The following is a 20,937-nucleotide window of genomic DNA, read 5'->3' on the forward strand; positions in this document are numbered from 1 at the left end:
AACATGCAGGTAGGCAGATTGGCTACGCTAAACTGCCCTTAGGTGTGAACAAGTGTTTGAATGTGCATGGTGTCCCATCCAGGGTGTGTTTCCACCTCATATCCAGTGTTCTCTGGATCCACCATGACCCTGACCAGGATGAAGAAGTTACTGAAGATGAATGAATATTTGCTGTCTTTTCAACAGTGCTTTTTGATATTGTTTATTTCAGAGAAAACTATTGCAACTGATGCCATTCTGTGATGATTACAGCAAGTTCCATCATGAAAAATTTCAAACAAGATTTATTTTATTATAGTGTAGAATAAGAAAAGATCTAAGTTGTTACATGTTTCTAATGTAAAATTGCTATGGGTGTAGAAAACCAGCTACACCCTCCCATTCTCAGTGGTGAATTCTTCACATGTGCATTAATTATGAAAACATTCAGTGTTTAAAATCTGCTCACAGGTACACTTTATGTACAGAACAGAGATGGGCTAATTTAATAGTGAACGCCAAGCCCTTTGAAAGGAATAAAATACTTGGGTTCCTTATACCTAGTTTTTAAATGTTCCAATTTAAACAGGCTCGTCCTTGAGTTCAGAGCCCAGAATGAATGGTGCTGCATTTGGGACGGTAAGACACTGACCAGAGCCTCCTTGTTTACACACACACTTCTTCTTTTCATCCATCTGAGCCCCCTCACGTTGTGATTCTGTACGCAGGGATTTGCTCATTTCTTTTTGTGATTTACAGCACAGCATTCACTTTCTCTTGACTTTGGCACGCCGCTGCTGCTGCTCACGTCGGCGGTTCAGAATCTTTGTGCTGACTCTGAGCTTACGCATTCGTAAGGCTCTGATACGGAGCTGCTCATCCCGCCGGATCTTCCCACCTTTGGCTAAGATTTGCTTGATGCGTTCTTGTGGTGTTTTCGCAAGGTTGAAGTCACAGATAGTGGCCTGTGGTTCCAAGCCGACAGAGCAGTAACGCATAGCAGGGAAGTAGCCCTCTGCCCACACAATCACCTTATACTCGCCAGGGTTCAACAGGCGCCAGTAATCTCCAGCAGTAGCTACAGAGAAAAAGGAAACACGTTTCTAATCATGTCAAGAGCTGCTTAGATTAGACAGATTCTCCAGTATGTTCAATAATAGAACAGTATTTTAATATGCGTACCTGATCTAATGTCATGGTCCAGGTGCTCTATTTTAACGATGGCATTTGCAATGCCATGTTTAGTGTCTTTATCCCTGATCACACCTTTTATGCCTCTGTGCACCTGAAGGAGCCGGACAGGTCAGTGCATGAGTCAGTAGCATGGCATGGAGCGGTGTTCTAGTGGGTTAGGGAAGAAAAAGAAACTAACCTGCTCCATATAGAGTAGAAGAGACTCCTTGTTGTTTTCCCATTCAACAGGAAGTTCACTGGCATGAGGGAATTTATCACACGACAACTCTACAGTCACCTCAAAGCAATTAGTGTGCAAGTAGCTGAAGTCATTCATGCCTGCAAACACAGGGATATTAAACTGGGATGATAAATGATGAATGCTGTGGTAGATCATGATAATGTAATATTAAAACTCACTATACACTGCTTTAGTTGATGTGTGTGTGTGTCCTTACTTCCTGGGACAGTGTGCCAGTCTGCTCCGTTAATAATGTTGTTATAACGCTGGAAGTCCTCGAAATGACATACTCTGCGGTCAGGGTTGGCCATGACCAGATTGGTGGAGGCATAAACAGCTGCCAGCCAGCGAAAGAAGTCGTTATCTGCAGTAGGTGTGTCCTCACGGGGGATCCAGTCTCGCGTGCAGTCGAACGGGTATGTGACCACCACCTCTCCTCCATGCAGGTTAGCACTCAGAACAAATGGAATGTCCTGCATCCAGCTTATTACTGCTCGTGTCTCTGGAGCAACCTTACACACACAGATGTTGGGAGAAATAAAGTGCATCACAATGAAAATAATTAAATATGCTATGTTGTAAACAGGGCGGCACGGTGGTGTAGTGGTTAGCGCTGTCGCCTCACAGCAAGAAGGTCCTGGGTTCGAGCCCCGTGGCCAGCGAGGGCCTTTCTGTGTGGAGTTTGCATGTTCTCCCCGTGTCTGCGTGGGTTTCCTCCGGGTGCTCCGGTTTCCCCCACAGTTCAAAGACATGCAGGTTAGGTTAACTGGTGACTCTAAATTGACCGTAGGTGTGAGTGTGAGTGTGAATGGTTGTCTGTGTCTATGTGTCAGCCCTGCGATGACCTGGCAACTTGTCCAGGGTGTACCCCGCCTTTCGCCCGTAGTCAGCTGGGATAGGCTCCAGCTTGCCTGCGACCCTGTAGAAGGATAAAGTGGCTAGAGATAATGAGATGAGATGTTGTAAACAGGGAACTGGTAAAGAAAGAGACTCCTTGTTGTTTTCCCATTCAACAGGAAGTTCACTGGCATGAGGGGATTTATTATCAGTGTAGTTCAGTGTGTGCACAGATAAATGTTAAACTATGAACATTTGGCAAAGTTTAAGTCAAAATCTTAGAGACCAAAAAAATGCATTGTAAAAGCGTTTACTTCTCATAACCTCAACAACAGGATTTTGTGTGCGACTCCATGCTGTGTATTACTTTCTCTGAAGTTATTTCTGTGGGGGGCCTCAGTACAGGGAGGTTCAGAAAGGAAGTGCTCACATTCTTTAAAGATGTGTGACCCTGATTCCCCAGTGCGTGTTTGCAGTCTGCACAGTTGTGTTCAGGGTTTAGTGCACTCAAAAAAAAAAAAAATTTCTTTGGACAGACATGTTCAAAATGGACCCTTTTTGTCACAATCAAAATTGTGGTACCTACCACCAAAATAAACCTTATCCCAGCAATCAGGACTGGTGGTGGGAATTTCTAGATCTTGGGCTGCTGCCTCTTCTGGACCAGGACAACTCCACAACATTTCAAGGAACCATGAATTCTAAGGTGTACCAGGAGATTCTTGAACAGAACATCATGCCATCTGTTAAGAAGTTAAAACTGGGCTGAATGTTGATAATCCAACAACCCAAAGCATTCAGGCATCTTGGGAGAATAAAGATTTGTATTTTGGATTAGCCAGGTCAAAGTCTTGATGTGAATCCAATCGAGATACTGTGGTAGGACCTGAAGCAGGCAGTCCACGTTGGACCCCGCAAACCTCACTTGAGTGGCTGAGTTTTGTCAGGAGGAGAGGACAGAAATCCCTCAATACAGATGTTGGATCTAGACTGATTAGTGTGTATGGGAGCATTTACATCACATTATTGCTGCTATTGATCGAAGGGGGTTCACATATTTTTGCACACATGAAACCTGTTTATTTTTCATTAACCACTTTTGTTAAATTAGACAATGGGGGAAAAATTATATACAAGTGATGTATATGAGGATATTACACAGTGGTGTGAAGATATTCAGTTTATCTTCGAGTGGTAAACATATGCATGAGTGAGTGAACCGAACGAGTGAAATATCTTTCAACATAACTTCATATCTTCATGCCACTGTGTAATGTTCTTTATATTATATAGACACATCTCCCCCCCCCCCCCCCCCCAAAAAAAAAAAAAAAACAATCGCAAGCTAATCAAATTAAAATTAATTTTGAACTGGTTCACCATTTTGACAATGTACGTCAAGTCAGCGGGAAAACACTGGGAGTGACTTCATCAGTGAAATATTGGAAAATATGTCACTCAGATCCGCGATGTATTTTGTTTGAAAAATGCAAGTTTTTCAGCACAAGAAGATAAACTTCATATCTTCAAGCCAACGTGAGATTTTCTTTTTATCATATAGACACATTCACAAACAAAAAGTACCCAAATTTATCAAAATAATTCATTGATTTCCTCGTGAGTAACATATATACTAGTGCATCTCAAAAAATTAGAGTACTGTGAAAAAGTTCAATATTTTCCATCAGTTATTTAAGAAAGTGAAAATGTTATATATTATAGACTCATTACACATAAACTAAAATGTTTCAAGCATTTTTCTATTTTAATTTTAATCAGTATGACATACAGTACAAAAACATAAAAAAACCCATCTCAAAATATTAGAATATTTCATTTCGAGTTTGAGTAAAACAGTATGAACACAGTGTATCTCTCAGTCTAGTTCAGTACACACAACCACAATCATGGGGAAGACTGCTGACTTGACTGCTGTCCAGAAGATGATCACTGATGCCCTCCACAAGGAGGGTAAGCCACAAAAGGTCATTGCTGAAAAGGGTGGCTGGAAAAGGTGCACAATCAACAGGGATGGCTGCAGTCTTGAGAGGATTGTCAAGAAAAGTTGATTCAAGAACTTGGGAGAGCTTCACAAGGAGTGGACTGAGGCTGGTGTCAGTGTATCAAGACCCATCACGAACAGACATCTTCAAGAAAGGGGATACAACTTTTGCATTCCTAATATCAAGCTACTCCTGAGCCAGAGACAATGTCAGAAGTGTCTTATCTGGGCTAAGGAGAAAAAGAAATGGACTGTTGCTCAGTGGTCCAAAGTCCTCTTTTCAGATGAAAGTACATTTTGCATTTAATTTGGAAATCACGGTTCTAGAGTCTGGAGGAAGAGTGGAGAGGCACAGAATCCAAGGTGTTTGAAGCCCAGTGTGAAGTTTCCACAGTCTGTGATGATTTGGGGTGCCATGTCATCTGCTGGTGTTGGTCCACTGTATTTTATCAAGTCCAAAGTCAACACAGCCATCTACCAGGAGATTTTAGAGCACTTCATGCTTCCATCTGCTGACGAGCTTTTTGGAGATGCTGATTTCCTTTTCCAGCAGGACTTAGCACCTACCCACAGTGCCAAAACTACTACCAAATGGTTTACTGACCATGATATTACTGTGTTTGATTGGCCAGCCAACTTGCCTGACCTGAACCCCATAGAAAATCTATGGGGTATTGTCAAGAGGAAGATGAGAAACACCCGACCCAAAAATACAGATACTCTGAAGGCCACTATCAAAGCAACCTGGGCTTCAATAACACCTCAGCAGTGCCACAGACTGATCACCTCCATGCCACACCGCATTGATACAGTAATTCATGGTAAAGGAGCCCCAACTAAGTATTGAGTGTATAAATGAATATACTTTTCAGAAGTTGGACATTTCTGTATTGTAAATCCTTTTTTTTAATTGATCTTAGGGAATATTCTAATAATTTGAGATACTGGATTTCTGATTTTCATGAGCTATAAGCCATAATCATCAAAATTAAAACAAAAAAGGCTTTAAATATTTCACTTTACATGTAATGAATATAGAATATATAAAAGTTTACCTTTTTGAATTAAATTATGAAAAAAAGGAACTTTTTCATGGTATTCTAATTTTTTGAGATGCACTAGCGTGTGTGTGTGTGTGTGTGTGTGTGTGTGTGTGTGTATATAATAGAATGTTATTTAGCAGCTGGGAGGTCCGTATCGTGAAATACCGTGATCGAGGTCTTGAAAGTAGTGACCGAGGCCCTCTGGGCTGAGGTCAGTATTCAAGGCCGAGGTCACGGTATTTCGCCATATGGACCGACCTTAAGCTGGTAAATAATATATTTATTTTTTCTTTACCAAATTTTCACAGAAAACGAGAGCGCCCGCCTGAAAGGGAAAACCGAGCTGAGCCGCCATTTTGAATCCTCATTCACAGCTGTAATGCAAATGGCTTCCTCCTCAGTATACAAGTGCACTTCCATGGCAGGAAAAAAAACCCCTACATTTTGCCACCTATGTAGTCCCCTATTTATATAAAATTGAGTCATTCAGGATTCAGCCATGTTTTTGCTCGGCGTTAGCAACAGTTACAGGTTTTTAGCTTTCTCCTGAAATGTTTTCTTTTATTTCTTCTTCCTCAGGGTAGTAAAACTCGCTTTCGCTGTGAACACTGTCGTTATCGCTATCCATGATGTAAAATTAATGCTATTCTCCTGAGAAATGCTGGCAAAAATTTATAAGATTTTTGATAATCTTATAATAAATGTTGACAAAAATTGCTACTATGTTTGTTGTTGTGAACGAGTGAGTCACCAGAGGTCCGTAACCGGGGTCCGTACCATAGGATACGGACCCGCTTGCCAGCCAATCAGAGCGCAGGATTTGATGGAAACCGGACCGCAAAAAAAATAGAGATTTATGTCATGGTTTTAGTTCTCCATGTCCTGGATGTAGCTCGTATGAAAAATACAAGTGGTATATTTCCCAGTAAAACACTCCTTTTATAAATGTATATCCACATTATATATAAAAATAAAGTAAATCAACAGGCAGGCCAAATGTACAATTGTCACAGGCAAATATCGAATGTATTACTTATTTTCGATAGTTTTTAAAAAGGGACAAATGTGTATAATGACAAACAAAATCCAGATATATTTTTATTATTACTGTATATTACTCAGAAATTACTGTTATATTTTATACATACTGTTGCCTCAGTTGTGGTGTAGTACTCTGGCATCGGGATGTAGTGGTTGCTGACTTTCTTTTTGTCTGTTGCCAGCTCCTGAGCATCCCACATGATGTTGTTGAGGTCAGGGAAGTTATGGTTCATGTCAATGCCTTCAAAGCTGTAACGTCCGGAAGCCCAACCAGAAAGCTCAGACCCCTGAGACACACAAACACACACCACACATTACAGTGTAACTGTAGATCTGAAACGAGTATGAGATCCTCAGATAAAAAAAAAAAACAAAAAACCTGTGGTTATGGCACTGTGCAGAAAAATGTCATAAACAAACAAAAAACCATACACACTTAACTGGTTCATTCGTCTCTGACCTGAATATTTAGTATCCTTTATCTGACAGTTGAAGGGTACTAAATGTCTGAACGTCTCAAGTCTGAGCATGACTGTCTTGTTTTTTTTTTTTTTTCAACTTACTAGCTTTGCTTTTGGACATTTGTACTGTTAGCTATATAGTTTGCGTCTATATATGATATAACTGTATGTTATATATTAGTATCACTTTGCTTCACTGTATTCTCTAACACTAACTAGCTTATGCTGGACAAACAAAACTTATGACTAGCCTTTGTAATGTCTTCTGTTTCAAAATAAATAGGAGCTTCCATGTCTCCAGGCTGAATTAAGCGGTTACTGATTTTCATCGTCACAACAGTGTATTGTTTAAGCATTCGCCTATCAGCTATAAATAAGTAGAAGAGGAGTTGGCAAAAGGGTAGCAAGGTACACATCACAAAGCAAATAAAATAAGGATGGCACAAGGTACCATGCTGTAAAACATTAACAATAATATTTAACACAAGTGTGCGATATGTAGACAGTTAAGCTAAGTAAAGTTACTTATGTCTCCTAGTTAAGATTTTGATAGCTTAGTGGCCCAACAAAACTAGTTATTTTTAACCGTCTAATCAGTCCATTTATTCAGGCTTTAATTTCCGTGGAATCAGTTCTGGGTTCAGCGTAACCGAGTTAATCCTGCTAACTATTATACTATTGTTAGAACAGTGTAATGAAACGGTTAACGAAATGAAGTTCTGGGCCATTAAACTGGACGTGTCTACTAACACACCAAACGCAGCCCATGAATGCCTTGCTTTGATCTGATGTGTTAAATGAGGTAGAATGCTAGATTTGGCAGGGAAGGTCAATTTACCTGTCCAACATAATTTTCTGGAAAGGGCTGACACACTGCTTATGAATATTATAGGACATTTCAAAGGTGATGATGGTTTGATAGTATACAGTGGGTACAGAAAGTATTCAGACCCCTTTAAATTTTTCACTGTTTCATTGCAGCCATTTGCTAAAATCAAAGAAGTTCATTTTATTTCTCATTAATGTACACTCAGCACCCCATCTTGACAGAAAAAAACAGACGTAGAAATTTTTGCAAATTTATTAAAAAAGAAAAACTGAAATATCACATGGTCATAAGTATTCAGACCCTTTGCTCAGTATTGAGTAGAAGCACCCTTTTGAGCTAGTACAGCCATGAGTCTTCTTGGGAATGATGCAACAAGTTTTTCACACCTGGATTTGGGGATCCTCTGCCATTCTTCCTTGCAGATCCTCTCCAGTTCCGTCAGGTTGGATGGTGAACGTTGGTGGACAGCCATTTTCAGGTCTCTCCAGAGATGCTCAATTGGGTTTAGGTCAGGGCTCTGGCTGGGCCAGTCAAGAATGGTCACAGAGTTGTTCCGAAGCCACTCCTTTGTCATTTTAGCTGTGTGCTTAGGGTCATTGTCTTGTTGGAAGGTGAACCTTCAGCCCAGTCTGAGGTACTAAGCACTCTGGAAGAGGTTTTCTTCCAGGATATCTCTGTACTTAGCCGCATTCATCTTTCCTTCAATTGCAACCAGTCGTCCTGTCCCTGCAGCTGAAAAACACCCCCATAGCATGATGCTGCCACCACCATGTTTCACTGTTGGGATTGTATTGGGCAGGTGATGAGCAGTGCCTGGTTTTCTCCACACATACCGCTTAGAATTAACACCAAAAAGTTCAATCGTCATCTCATCAGACCAGAGAATCTTATTTCTCATAGTCTGGGAGTCCTTCATGTGTTTTTTGGCAAACTCTATGCAGGCTTTCATATGTCTTGCACTGAGGAGAGGCTTCCGTCGGGCCACTCTGCCATAAAGCCCCGACTGGTGGAGGGCTGCAGTGATAGTTGACTTTGTGGAACTTTCTCCCATCTCCCTACTGCATCTCTGGAGCTCAGCCACAGTGATCTTTGGGTTCTTCTTTACCTCTCTCACCAAGGCTCTTCTTCCACGATTGCTCAGTTTGGCTGGACGCCCAGGTCTAGGAAGAGTTCTGGTCGTCCCAAACTTCTTCCATTTAAGGATTATGGAGGCCACTGTGTTCTTAGGAACCTTGAGTGCTGCAGAAATTCTTTTGTAACCTTGGCCAGATCTGTGCCTTGCCACAATTCTGTCTCTGAGCTCCTTGGGCAGTTCCTTCGACCTCATGATTCTCATTTGCTCTGACGTGCACTGTGAGCTGTAAGGTCTTATATAGACAGGTGTGTGCCTTTCCTAATCAAGTCCAATCAGTTTAATTAAACACAGCTGGACTCCAATGAAGGAGTAGAACCATCTCAAGGAGGATCAGAAGAAATGGACAGCATGTGAGTTAAATATGAGTGTCACAGCAAAGGGTCTGAATACTTATGACCATGCGATATTTCAGTTTTTCTTTTTTAATAAATTTGCAAAAATTTCTACATTTCTGTTTTTTTCTGTCAAGATGGGGTGCTGAGTGTACATTAATGAGAAATAAAATGAACTTTTTTGATTTTAGCAAATGGCTGCAATGAAACAAAGAGTGAAAAATTTAAAGGGGTCTGAATACTTTCTGTACCCACTGTAAGTAACAGCATACCATTATTTCCTTATTATCATGCTATCCTGTCCTACTGGAATACTATCACAAGTCAAGAAATGTGTTTTTCATGTTCTGAGGCACACAATTCCATCACTGTCATTAGGTTTTACCTTCTCATATGCTGCCTCATATCCATCGGGGTTGAAGGATGGTAAAAGGTGAATACGTGTGTCTTTCACCAGCCGAACTATACGCTGATTGCCTCGTTTGTACTCACGGCAGAGGTACTCCATAAGGTTCAACACCAGTTCCCGACCCAAAGCCTCGTTTCCATGCATTCCAGCAACGTAGCGGAACTCTGGCTCTCCTACATGTATTACACAATTAAAGGATCAGCAGCTTGGAAATGTTCTCGATTGGGATCTGAAACTGTGAAACATTCCGGTACTGTTTAAAATGGTCTTTTCTTAGGAAAAAGCTTCTCCTTTTTTTCTTAAGAACATTCAGCGTCTTTCCTAATGCCTGAGTCTGTTTACTTTGGCTGTATCGATAATAAAAAACAGATGATGACAAAAATGTATCCCATGTAAACACTGCATGATTAAAATCATCTGGTTCAAAAGTACACCATGGGTAATATTGATATCTGTATCTGGGAAGTGGGAGGCAAGGAATAGGCCTCCCTGAGATCAACACTGTAATCTTAGTGCTGGTTACTAAAGCGTGTGTGTGTGTGTGTGTGTGTGTGTGGTCTGTTGCAAGAGCTTGTAGCGGAGCTCCCTATAGGCATAGAGTGTAGATACATAAAGAAACCCATCGAGTTGTTTTCTGATGGTTTCGGTCCTGTGTGTGTGTGCCTGACACCACAGGAAACCCAACAGCTGTGTCGTGAGTAACACATCGAGTTGTTTTCTGATGGTTTCGGTACCCAATCTTTTACAAACAAACTATAACTCTAGAAAACTCTTTAACGGTCTTTTTAGTTTCATAACACAATTTCTTAATATTAGTATGTTGATAATGCTGATGCTGAGCGTTTTAGATATTTCCTCAATTGCACTTTTTTAACAAAACCTCTATTGTCTTTTCAAAGTCAAAGCTCTAATCCTTGAAGCTACATGCGCTGCATTTGAACGAGGGGTACGTTCCCGGGAGTTTTTAATCCCACTGGGTGTCAGTAAACCCGCTGAGAAGGAGCGAACTACAAGCATAGACACTCTGGACTACAGCTCCCAAAACACACAGCACCCTCTGGGTCCAGCTTACTGAATCTCAGCTGGCTCTCATTTCCTTAAATCACCTGGTCCTCTATTTAAGCTCCCCTAACAAACACACCATTGTGAAGTATTGTCCTGCTAGTTCTGTTCATACTAAGCTTTGTAGTGGTTCTGACTCTTTGTTATTTCCTCCATGTTTTTTGCTCTTTGTCTTTCCTATGTTGCGTTGTTCGCCAATCACCCGGCCCTCGCTAGTTTACCGACACTGATTCCAGTCCCTCGGCTTGGCTTTGTTGACATTCTGCAATCTGTTCTCCTCTGTGCATACATCTGTAAGTGCCTGCATTCTAACACTGGGTTTTTATCCCAGGTTTTTGTACCAGGCAGCATATTCATTGTGTTATATTTTGTTTTCAATATGACTTATTTTTCATAAATTTTGTATTCTTGTCTCAGCAATGGTGAAAGCGAATTTGTAAATAAAATCACTGCCCTGACTCTACTCATCAGGCCAGAGCTATTCTCTTTCTGTGTATGTTTTGTACCACATAAGGAAACAGTATAGTAACTATAACAGTAAAGAAATAAAACAAGAGGCTGGCTATGATGTAAGAACTTTACAACCCAGAAACAGATGGGAGCTCCGCTTTTAGGCAGTGCCTCAATCTATATATTATACTGTATTAACCACTAGGCTGCAGTATAACAGCACAGTGCTATAACATTTCAAATCAAATTACCCATAACAGCAAATGAAACTTGTGTATATTGCAGGAATTTACATTTTGAAGGTGAAAAAGCGAGCTGTCAAATTTTAACCAGAGCTCACTCACCCAGTTCGTGTTTTCCAGGGTTGTCTGAAATCTCCATGACGTAGAGTTTAAGTCCAGTGTAACTCTTCCCAATAGTGTAGATACGTGTAATATCAGGGCACTTGTTATTCACTGCCTTCAGTAACTATACAGAGAACGTGTGATCTCAGTTCACTGGTGTAAATGTACAAGCTTTTCAAGATTTCAAGAATATTAGCTCTAAATAAATAAAGGAATTCAAAATGCATATATGGAAGACCATATAGGAAAGAAACACTCTTACCTTTCTCATCTGAGCATAATTATGGTGTCTAAAGTCTAACTTGTCAGCAAAACCCTTCTCTGCTTCCCAGGTGTACTGGTTGTTAGGATCTATGTGTACACACACAAATAAATATAGGAGTTGCTAAAAAGTATGAATATTAACGTTAAATAATTCTTTCCCATTTCTGTGGTGTAAAATTAAACCTGGCATAGGGCAGCCCAGGATTTCCGTTCTAAGGCAGATGGTGCCATTGGTGAACCAGTTCTGTGGGTTGATACGAATGTACTGGGCGACTGTGGGTTCAGGGAACAGAGCCAGCACAGGAGTCTCCTCATCCTGATTTCCTATGAACACCTATACAAAGATATACATAAAATAACAGGTTGGCAGAATGAAGTCTGTGCCGTTAGTTATAGATGCAGTATTCATAATCCTCAACTCACTGCTTCTTGTGATCCATTCATGCAGGGCTGCCACATCACCGTGTCATTACTGAACTGCACCTTATACCGGGTGACCCAATGCAAGCTACACACACACACAAAAAAATGTATGCAAGGTACAACACAAATAACTAAACTTGAGAGAAACTGCCACTGATCTGTTACTGAGTATTGTGGAGACACTGGAGGTGCACATATTGGCTTCAACTGCTGGACTGGTATTCACCCCTTTCCCCAGTCCCGCTGGGAACTTCCGGTGGCTTGGCTCATGTTGCTGATAATGGTTCAAAAACAAATATTGGGTTAAATAATCATTTTCAGTGTTCAGATATCGGATATAAGCTGCAATGTGATGTTATTAGATTGCCTTTATTTGTCTAGTTACTGGTTCTGTGGTATTTTTCATCAGCACAGAAGCTCATCTCATCTCATCTCATTATCTGTAGCCGCTTTATCCTATTCTACAGGGTCGCAGGCAAGCTGGAGCCTATCCCAGCTGACTACGGGCGAAAGGCGGGGTACACCCTGGACAAGTCGCCAGGTCATCACAGGGCTGACACATAGACAGAGACAACCATTCACACTCACATTCACACCTACGGTCAATTTAGAGTCACCAGTTAACCTAACCTGCATGTCTTTGGACTGTGGAGGAAACCGGAGCACCCGGAGGAAACCCACGCGGACATGGGGAGAACATGCAAACTCCGCACAGAAAGGCCCTCGCCGGCCACGGGGCTCGAACCTGGACCTTCTTGCTGTGAGGCAACAGCGCTAACCACTACACCACCGTGCCGCCTGCACAGAAGCTTATCAGTCATTATATTATTGCATTGTCTTTGGTTCTCACTGACTACACTGCATTCTGTGGTGCTCACTATTATATTCTAACTGTACTAGCAGACGTCCAGTGAGAAATAAACCCTATGATGTAGATTGTATATTAAACATTTAATGTTTAGCCTGGGTTTGACTTTGACATGGCATGCTTGAGGCTGAGCAACAATCATCTTCGCCGCTACCTGCCTGTACATTTGACTCTAATGTAATGCCTTTTACCTCTTCTGCTTTCCAGTGCAACCAGGAACATTCTACATTGATCCCAGTGGTCCATGGTGGTGAATAAAATATTTGGAAAGTAATTACTGATGATTCACTGCATGAATTGAAGAGATCTCATCCATTTGTACGGGTGTAAAGCAGACTGGAATTCAGGTATTTATTCTCGGATACTATTACACCTGTCGCCCCACTGACAGATGTGCATCAGTTTGCTAGTCTGACATAGAAATGTTTGAAGAAATTTCATCACTGACATTCACTGAACAGACGGGTGAAACCTGTACTGTCAGTCAGTGGAGTCTGCAGAATGCAGTGCAGTCAGTCAGAGCCAAAGACAATGCAATAATATACAGTGGTGCTTGAAAGTTTGCGAACTCTTTAGAATTTTCTATATTTCTGCATAAATATGACCTAAAACATCATCAGATTTTCACACAAGTCCTAAAAGTAGATAAAGAGAACCCAGTTAAACAAATGAGACAAAAATATTATACTTGGTCATTTATTTATTGAGGAAAATAATCCAATATTACATATCTGTGAGTGGCAAAAGTATGTGAACCTCTAGGATTAGCAGTTAATTTGAAGGTGAAATTAGAGTCAGGTGTTTTCAATCAATGGGATGACAATCAGGTGTGAGTGGGCACCCTGTTTTATTTAAAGAACAGGGATCTATCAAAGTCTGATCTTCACAACACACGTTTGTGGAAGTGCATCGTGGCATGAACAAAGGAGATTTCTGAGGACCTAAGAAAAAGCGTTGTTGATGCTCATCAGGCTGGAAAAGGTTACAGAACCATCTCTAAAGAGTTTGGACTCCACCAATCCACAGTCAGACAGATTGTGTACAAATGGAGGAAATTCAAGACCATTGTTACCCTCCCCAGGAGTGGTCGACCAACAAAGATCACTCCAACAGCAAGGCGTGTAATAGTCGGCGAGGTCACAAAGGACCCCAGGGTAACTTCTGAGCAACTGAAGGCCTCTCTCACATTGGCTAATGTTAATGTTCATGAGTCCACCATCAGGAGAACACTGAACAACAATGGTGTGCATGGCAGGGTTGCAAGGAGAAAGCCACTGCTCTCCAAAAAGAACATTGCTGCTCATCTGCAGTTTGCTAGAGATCACGTGGACAAGCCAGAAGGCTATTGGAAGAATGTTTTGTGGACAGATGAGACCAAAATAGAAATTTTTGGTTGAAATGAGAAGCGTTATGTTTGGAGAAAGGAAAACACTGCATTCCAGCATAAGAACCTTATCCCATCTGTGAAACATGGTGGTGGTAGTATCATGGTTTGGGCCTGTTTTGCTGCATCTGGGTCAGGACAGCTTGTCATCATTGATGGAACAATGAATTCTGAATTATACCAGTGAATTCTAAAGGAAAATGTCAGGACATCTGTCCATGAACTGAATCTCAAGAGAAGGTGGGTCATGCAGCAAGACAACGACCCTAAGCACACAAGTTGTTCTACCAAAGAATGGTTAAAGAAGAATAAAGTTAATGTTTTGGAATGGCCAAGTCAAAGTCCTGACCTTAATCCAATCGAAATGTTGTGGAAGGACCTGAAGCGAGCAGTTCATGTGAGGAAACCCACCAACATCCCAGAGTTGAAGCTGTTCTGTACGGAGGAACGGGCTAAAATTCCTCCAAGCCGGTGTGCAGGACTGATCAACAGTTACCGGAAACGTTTAGTTGCAGTTATTGCTGCACAAGGGGGTCACACCAGATACTGAAAGCAAAGGTTCACATACTTTTGCCACTCACAGATATGTAATATTGGATCATTTTCCTCAATAAATAAATGACCAAGTGTAAAATTTTTGTCTCATTTGTTTAACTGGGTTCTCTTTATCTACTTTTAGGACTTGTGTGAAAATCTGATGATGTTCTAGACCAGGGGTTTTCGTGTAGGAGAGTCAGCCCCCCCTCGGAGAGCAAATAAACAACAGCGCCCCCCCTTACAGTTTTTGTTGTTGCTATACTTAATGTTCCATTCGTATTTTTAAAAAATGGTTGTTGTACACATTATTTTTTTCTTTTTCACATTTTAAACATCTGTGCTTTTTAAAACATCTTGTTTTACACATTTTAAACATCCCATAGCATCGTTAGCTAGCACCTCTTGGCAGACAACACACTGTGGCAGTGGAGCATCTTCAGATCCAGTCCATGAAAATCCAAACTTTAAATAATCGTGGTCATACTTCCTTCTTTTCCAGTCCCCCAGGATTCCGCGGGCCTTTTTTGTGATTGTTGCGGGCTAAAATGTCTGATGTTGCGGGGGGGTTTCCAAAAAAAATTGTGATGAAAGTTGCGGTGTTTTTTAGGTTTTTGTTGCGATTACATTGCGGGAGGAAGTGAAAGTTGCGAGAAATTGTTGCGATTTTCTCTTTTTGTGATTAAAACTGAGTGATATGTTAAATATTAAGTTATTACTGAAAAACTATTGATTAAAAAAACAAAGAGAAATGGTCCTATAAACAACTTTACCAATATAAAAGATTACCAGGACTACAAAAATGCAGAAAAATAGGCTTTACTTATCCAAATGCACCTGTTGGTTCAAAAGTTAAAGTGCAGAGAACCTCACAGCACAACATGAAGTTACCTTAAAATATAATATAAATGCCTCAGCTTTTATGTAAGAAAAAAAAACTATTAATACTAGTTCTGTGTGCAGGCAGTCTCTCCTGAAGACTAAATTAAACAATAATTATAAACTAATAAAATAAATGGCTCAGGCTTCAGAGAAGAAAAAAACAATTTGAACAGAATCTCACAGTATGATGCTGAAGCTGCCTAAACAATGGAAAATAAAATACCATTTTGGCAAAAATGTTGGCATCCATTAATTTCTTGTATTAAGTAAAAAAAATAAAGTGCACACAGTCCTTCACTGTAAACATAACACACTTTCAGTGTTGCCAGATACTGCTGACGTTTTCCAGTCCAAAATATGTTCAAAACCCGCCAAAATGCACTTGAAATCGCCCAATCTGGCAACACGACGCGCATGCTGCTTCTCTTGAACACACGGAAGTAAGGCGGAAGGTAGTTTGTCGACGTCACCTCAAGACGACGCCAACGATTGGTCAAATTTGCGGGAAAGTTGCGGTGATTGGATATAATTGCAACACCGCCCTGAATTTGCGGGGATTGATTGAATTTGCGCTGAAGTTGCAAATCGCAACATCCTGGAGGCTCTGTTTTTTTGCTTGGCCCAGACTTAGGTACTAAAAACCGATCCATTTTGTCTCTCACGTTGCGCCCCCCCGAAGAACTCTGGCGCCCCCCAGGGGGGGCGCGCCCCACACTTTGAAAAGCCCTGTTCTAGGTCATATTTATGCAGAAATATAGAAAATTCTAAAGGGTTCATGAACTTTCAAGCACCGCTGTAAGAATGACCGATTAAAAGCTTCTGTGCTGACGAAAAATACCACAGAACCAGTAACTAGACAAATAAAGGCAATCTAATAATGTCACATTGCAGCTTACATCTGATACCTGAACATCGAAAATGATTATATAGCCCAGCATTTGTTTTTGTACCGTTATCAGCAACGTGAGCCAAGCCACCGGAAGTTTCCAGTGCACAGGGTATGCTGGGATTTAAGAAAGGGGCTAATGGATTCTGGATTGACATATATTATGATCTGATTCAGTGATATATTTTGCTTGTGAACACATGCTGTGGATTGACACTGTATATGTGAACAGAAAAAAAAAACTGGCTTAAAGCATTTCAGCACCCACCTCTGATGTTTCACATACCTCAGCCAAATAATCTTTGCCTCAGTTACTAAGACTAACTTAGTATCAATATCTTTATTGAGCATTAGACAATACTCAGAGCTCATATTTTAGTATAAAATTAACAAAGAAAGGCATTTTGATACTAAACAAAAAGCCTTATTTGGCATGTGATCTGGAAAGGGGTTTGTCTTGTGCTGAAATAAGTAAAAATGTCTCACTGACCTCCAGATGGAGTTTCTTCCCTGCAAAATAACCCCAGTGAAGAGCGTTAGCCTGAGAGCATCGAACTGCAACCACTGCTCTTTATCCTCCAACCCAGCACACCATGCTCCATCATACTCATCTCCGTCCTCCAGACCCGACTGTACATATTTGATATGCGTCATACATGATCACCAGACTCCATACACTTATACTTAATGCAGTGTCATCCACAGCACTTTGAAACAAAAAATAAGGAAGCATTACATAGTGTAGTCCACTGATTTTGCAATGAAGTCAGTACATGCTGAATACACAAAACTGTTCATACTGTACATAATTAGTTTTCCAAAATCCCCATCAACATAAAAACCACACTTATGGAATGTTGGCTGACCTGTATGTTGAGGCGTGCTCGGTGGGGGCCTAACCCACCGCTCAATGATGACGAAGCCTGGAGCTGGTAATCAGACACCCTCAGAGACTCCAAACCCACTGGTGGACAGTCTGTAGGGGGGAGGGAGACGGATCAAAAGCAGACATGTAGAAAGGGAGTAAAGAGTGATTCCCTTTCTAAAGAGCTCAAGGCAGAAATTGGCAAACATTTAGTCATCGCTTGAAGAAGACTGTTACAGAGAATTTTCAGAGAGCTTACCGAGACAATTGAAGGGTTTTTGAACATTTTTGAAGAAAGAGTGTTATTTACAAAATTGGTTATTATATTTTTTTCCAATGAGTCGGTCTATAATCTAACACAAAGTTAACATAGATTTGAGTGATTTGGTCAGGAGACACTAATTAAACATACACTCTGAATGTGGAAGAATTTTTCTTGATTATGTGCACTGATACCTGACTCCGATAATTTGGTGAAAGGCATGTTAGGTTTTCAGCAAACCAAAAAGTACTTTGGAATGAAGGCTGATGAACTTAAAAAAAAAAAAATAAATAAATAAATAAATAAATAAAGTAACAAATTTCTCAGGTTTGAATTTTTTAAAGTCGTTCGCCATATGATTTTTTACCATACAGTATGTGACAAACTATCACAAACTGCATAACATATATACTGTACATCACAACTCAACATGTTTTAAACACCGGATAGTCCATGTGTTCATCACCTTTCCAACGCCTCACCAGCCACATGTGCCAGATGTTTTTTTTTTGTTTGTTTTGAACATGTTTTTGCTTGCAGAGTAGAAAAATGATTCACTTCCTATTTTGCATGTACCCACTGCACAACATCAATACATTTTGGTATTGTGTAACATGCATACTTAATCATTACAGACTGTTGTCATGTAACAACTTGTCAGTAGCTACTTTCATTAAAGCCTACTTGTAATTTATGTGAATACAGATAAGCTGAACTGGTCCTTTCTGTGGAAAAATCTCTTTACATCTGTTGGGTTCTTCAACACCCAGCACTGCTAAAGGTCTCTGTACAGCTTCCAAGGAAGCTTTGGCAAGGCAGGAACAATGATATAAAGATTTCTCAGAAAACAAGTGATTCATCAGTGTGCTTGCTTGTTTGGCAAGATGTCTCATCTCAAAATCACATGAGAAACTAGAAAGGCACTCGGTAGAGTTTATACCTCCGCAAAGCTACATATTTTCAACATCAAAAATAAATCACTTGAATTTAGGATAATACTAAAGCTGTACACCAAATTTCATCAAAATCTGTTCACTACTTATTGAGTTATGTTGGGAACAGACGAAAGGATCCACATATATATCTGGATTTGCATCAAAATCTAATCAGTTGTTCCTTGGCCCATCATGGCTTGCCTTTTCTCAAAATTTCACCCAAGTCCATTCACTACATTTTGAGTTATGTTGGGAACAAACAAACAGAGTCGAAAACATAACCTCCTTCAACAAAGTTAGCAGAGGGGGACACCATGGCCTAATGGTTAGAGAAGCAGCTTTGGGACCAAAAGGTTGTTGGTTTGATTCCCTGGACCAGTAGGAATGGCTGAAGTGCCCTTGAGCAAGGCACCTAACCCTTGACTGCTCTGGGTATGTTGTACATTGCTCTGGATAAGAGTGTCTGCAAAATGCCATTACTGTAATATAACCATACATTCGTCAAAGATATAATTTGCAAACATAACACACCTTCAGGTTTTTCACCAGATCCAAGTCATTTATTCACAGATTTCTGGAGTGTACTCAAAAACAGATGAAGACTCCAGGATAAATCCATCCATTATCTAAAACCGCTTATCCTGTGCAGGGTAAGCGGGAGCTATTTTATTTGGTAAAATAAAAACACGTATTACATGTGAAAAGTCTGCATGAGGAAAATAAATGTGTGAAACAATGTGCAAATTTGTTATGCTTATTGATATGATATAATGATACTGTCCATCCATTATCTGTAGCTGCTTATCCTGTCCTACAGTGTCGCAGGCAAGCTGGAGCCTATCCCAGCTGACTATGGGCGAGAGGCGGGGTACACCCTGGACAAGTCACCAGATCATTGCATGGTTGACACATAAAGACAAATAACCATTCACACCTACGGTCAATTTGGAGCCACCAATTAGCCTAACCTGCATGCCTTTGGGAGAAACTGGAGCACCCAGAGGAAACCCACACAGACAGCATGCAAGCTCCACATAGAAAGGCCCTCGTCAGCACTGGGCTCGAACCCAGAACCTTCTTGCTGTGAGGCGACAGTGCTAACCACTACACCACCATGCTGCCTCCAGGGTAAATCATTTAGATTAATTACATATTGCAGGGTATTCCACTACCTCACCAAACTGTTTTAATAAAGCTCAGTGAATATCACACACTCATAACATCAGTGCATCAATAGGACAATACATGTCATTCATATGGTGCAGCCCTACTCTCCATTCCATCCCCAGAACCTTTAAACAAAAGTTATTAAAGTTTTTCACTCACTGGGTGTAGTTATGCGTCCTGTGTCCGCCTTTTCCTTCTGCACATCAGAGATTTTCTGCTCTGTATCATCCACAGCTGGCGTCCTGACGCGCTCCAACTCAGTGCCATTATCTCTAGTGTCAGTCCGAGCAGTTGTTAAAAATAACACCGTCTCATTCAGACTCACACCGGTCACACTGCTTTTCACGGGTTCGTTTTGAAAGGATGTAATGAGTCCACAGTACAGGAGCAACAGCTGCTGCACTGTTGCCAGATGAACGCACACACCTCGACCGAGCATTGTGTCTCTGCAGCAACTTCTATTTTTTGGCTCCTGCAAGAACATTAAATCCAAAAGACCCTATAAAGACCAGCCCAGTAACATAATACAGCTGTTACCGTAAAGTGTGGAGTAGCCGATTTTACTGGCTAAAACTTCAGAACTGTTAATATCACATGTGAAAAACCTGAGAGCTATGATCTATATCACCCTGTTATTCCTGAAATTTAAGGAAACATGTGACATATTGTGAAACACACACACACACACACACACAAGAATCATCTCATTATCTCTAGCTGCTTTATCCTGTTCTACAGGGTCGCAGGCAAGCTGGAGCCTATCCCAGCTGACTACGGGCGAAAGGCGGGGTACACCCTGGACAAGTCGCCAGGTCATCACAGGGCTGACACATAGACACAGACAACCATTCACACTCACATTCACACCTACGGTCAATTTAGAGTCACCAGTTAACCTAACCTGCATGTCTTTGGACTGTGGGGGAAACCAGAGCACCCGGAGGAAACCCACGCGGACACGGGGAGAACATGCAAACTCCGCACAGAAAGGCCCTCGCCAGCCACGGGGCTCGAGCGCGGACCTTCTTGCTGTGAGGCGACAGCGCTAACCACTACACCACCGTGCCGCCCACATTTGGTAAATAAAAACATATATTCAAAAGTCACAGAGTCCCATATACGTTTTTTC

General features: G+C 41.0%; 1 protein-coding gene across 1 annotated transcript; it reads right to left on the reverse strand.

The window, feature by feature from the left end:
• Positions 1-266: 266 nt before the first annotated feature.
• cpxm1a (carboxypeptidase X (M14 family), member 1a) lies at positions 267-20,415 on the reverse strand. Its single transcript, XM_060925747.1, has 13 exons — positions 19,968-20,415; positions 17,446-17,555; positions 17,070-17,209; positions 12,026-12,110; positions 11,786-11,936; positions 11,601-11,689; positions 11,339-11,462; positions 9,459-9,655; positions 6,424-6,603; positions 1,611-1,905; positions 1,352-1,491; positions 1,162-1,264; positions 267-1,057 (listed from the first exon to the last, which is right to left on the reverse strand). Exons 1-13 carry the CDS (start codon positions 20,290-20,292, stop codon positions 747-749), a joined length of 2,250 nt encoding a protein of 749 aa, XP_060781730.1. The 5' UTR covers positions 20,293-20,415; the 3' UTR covers positions 267-746.
• Positions 20,416-20,937: the final 522 nt, after the last annotated feature.

The sequence above is a fragment of the Neoarius graeffei genome, chromosome 7, assembly GCF_027579695.1.
Source record: "Neoarius graeffei isolate fNeoGra1 chromosome 7, fNeoGra1.pri, whole genome shotgun sequence".
Lineage (NCBI taxonomy): Eukaryota > Metazoa > Chordata > Actinopteri > Siluriformes > Ariidae > Neoarius > Neoarius graeffei.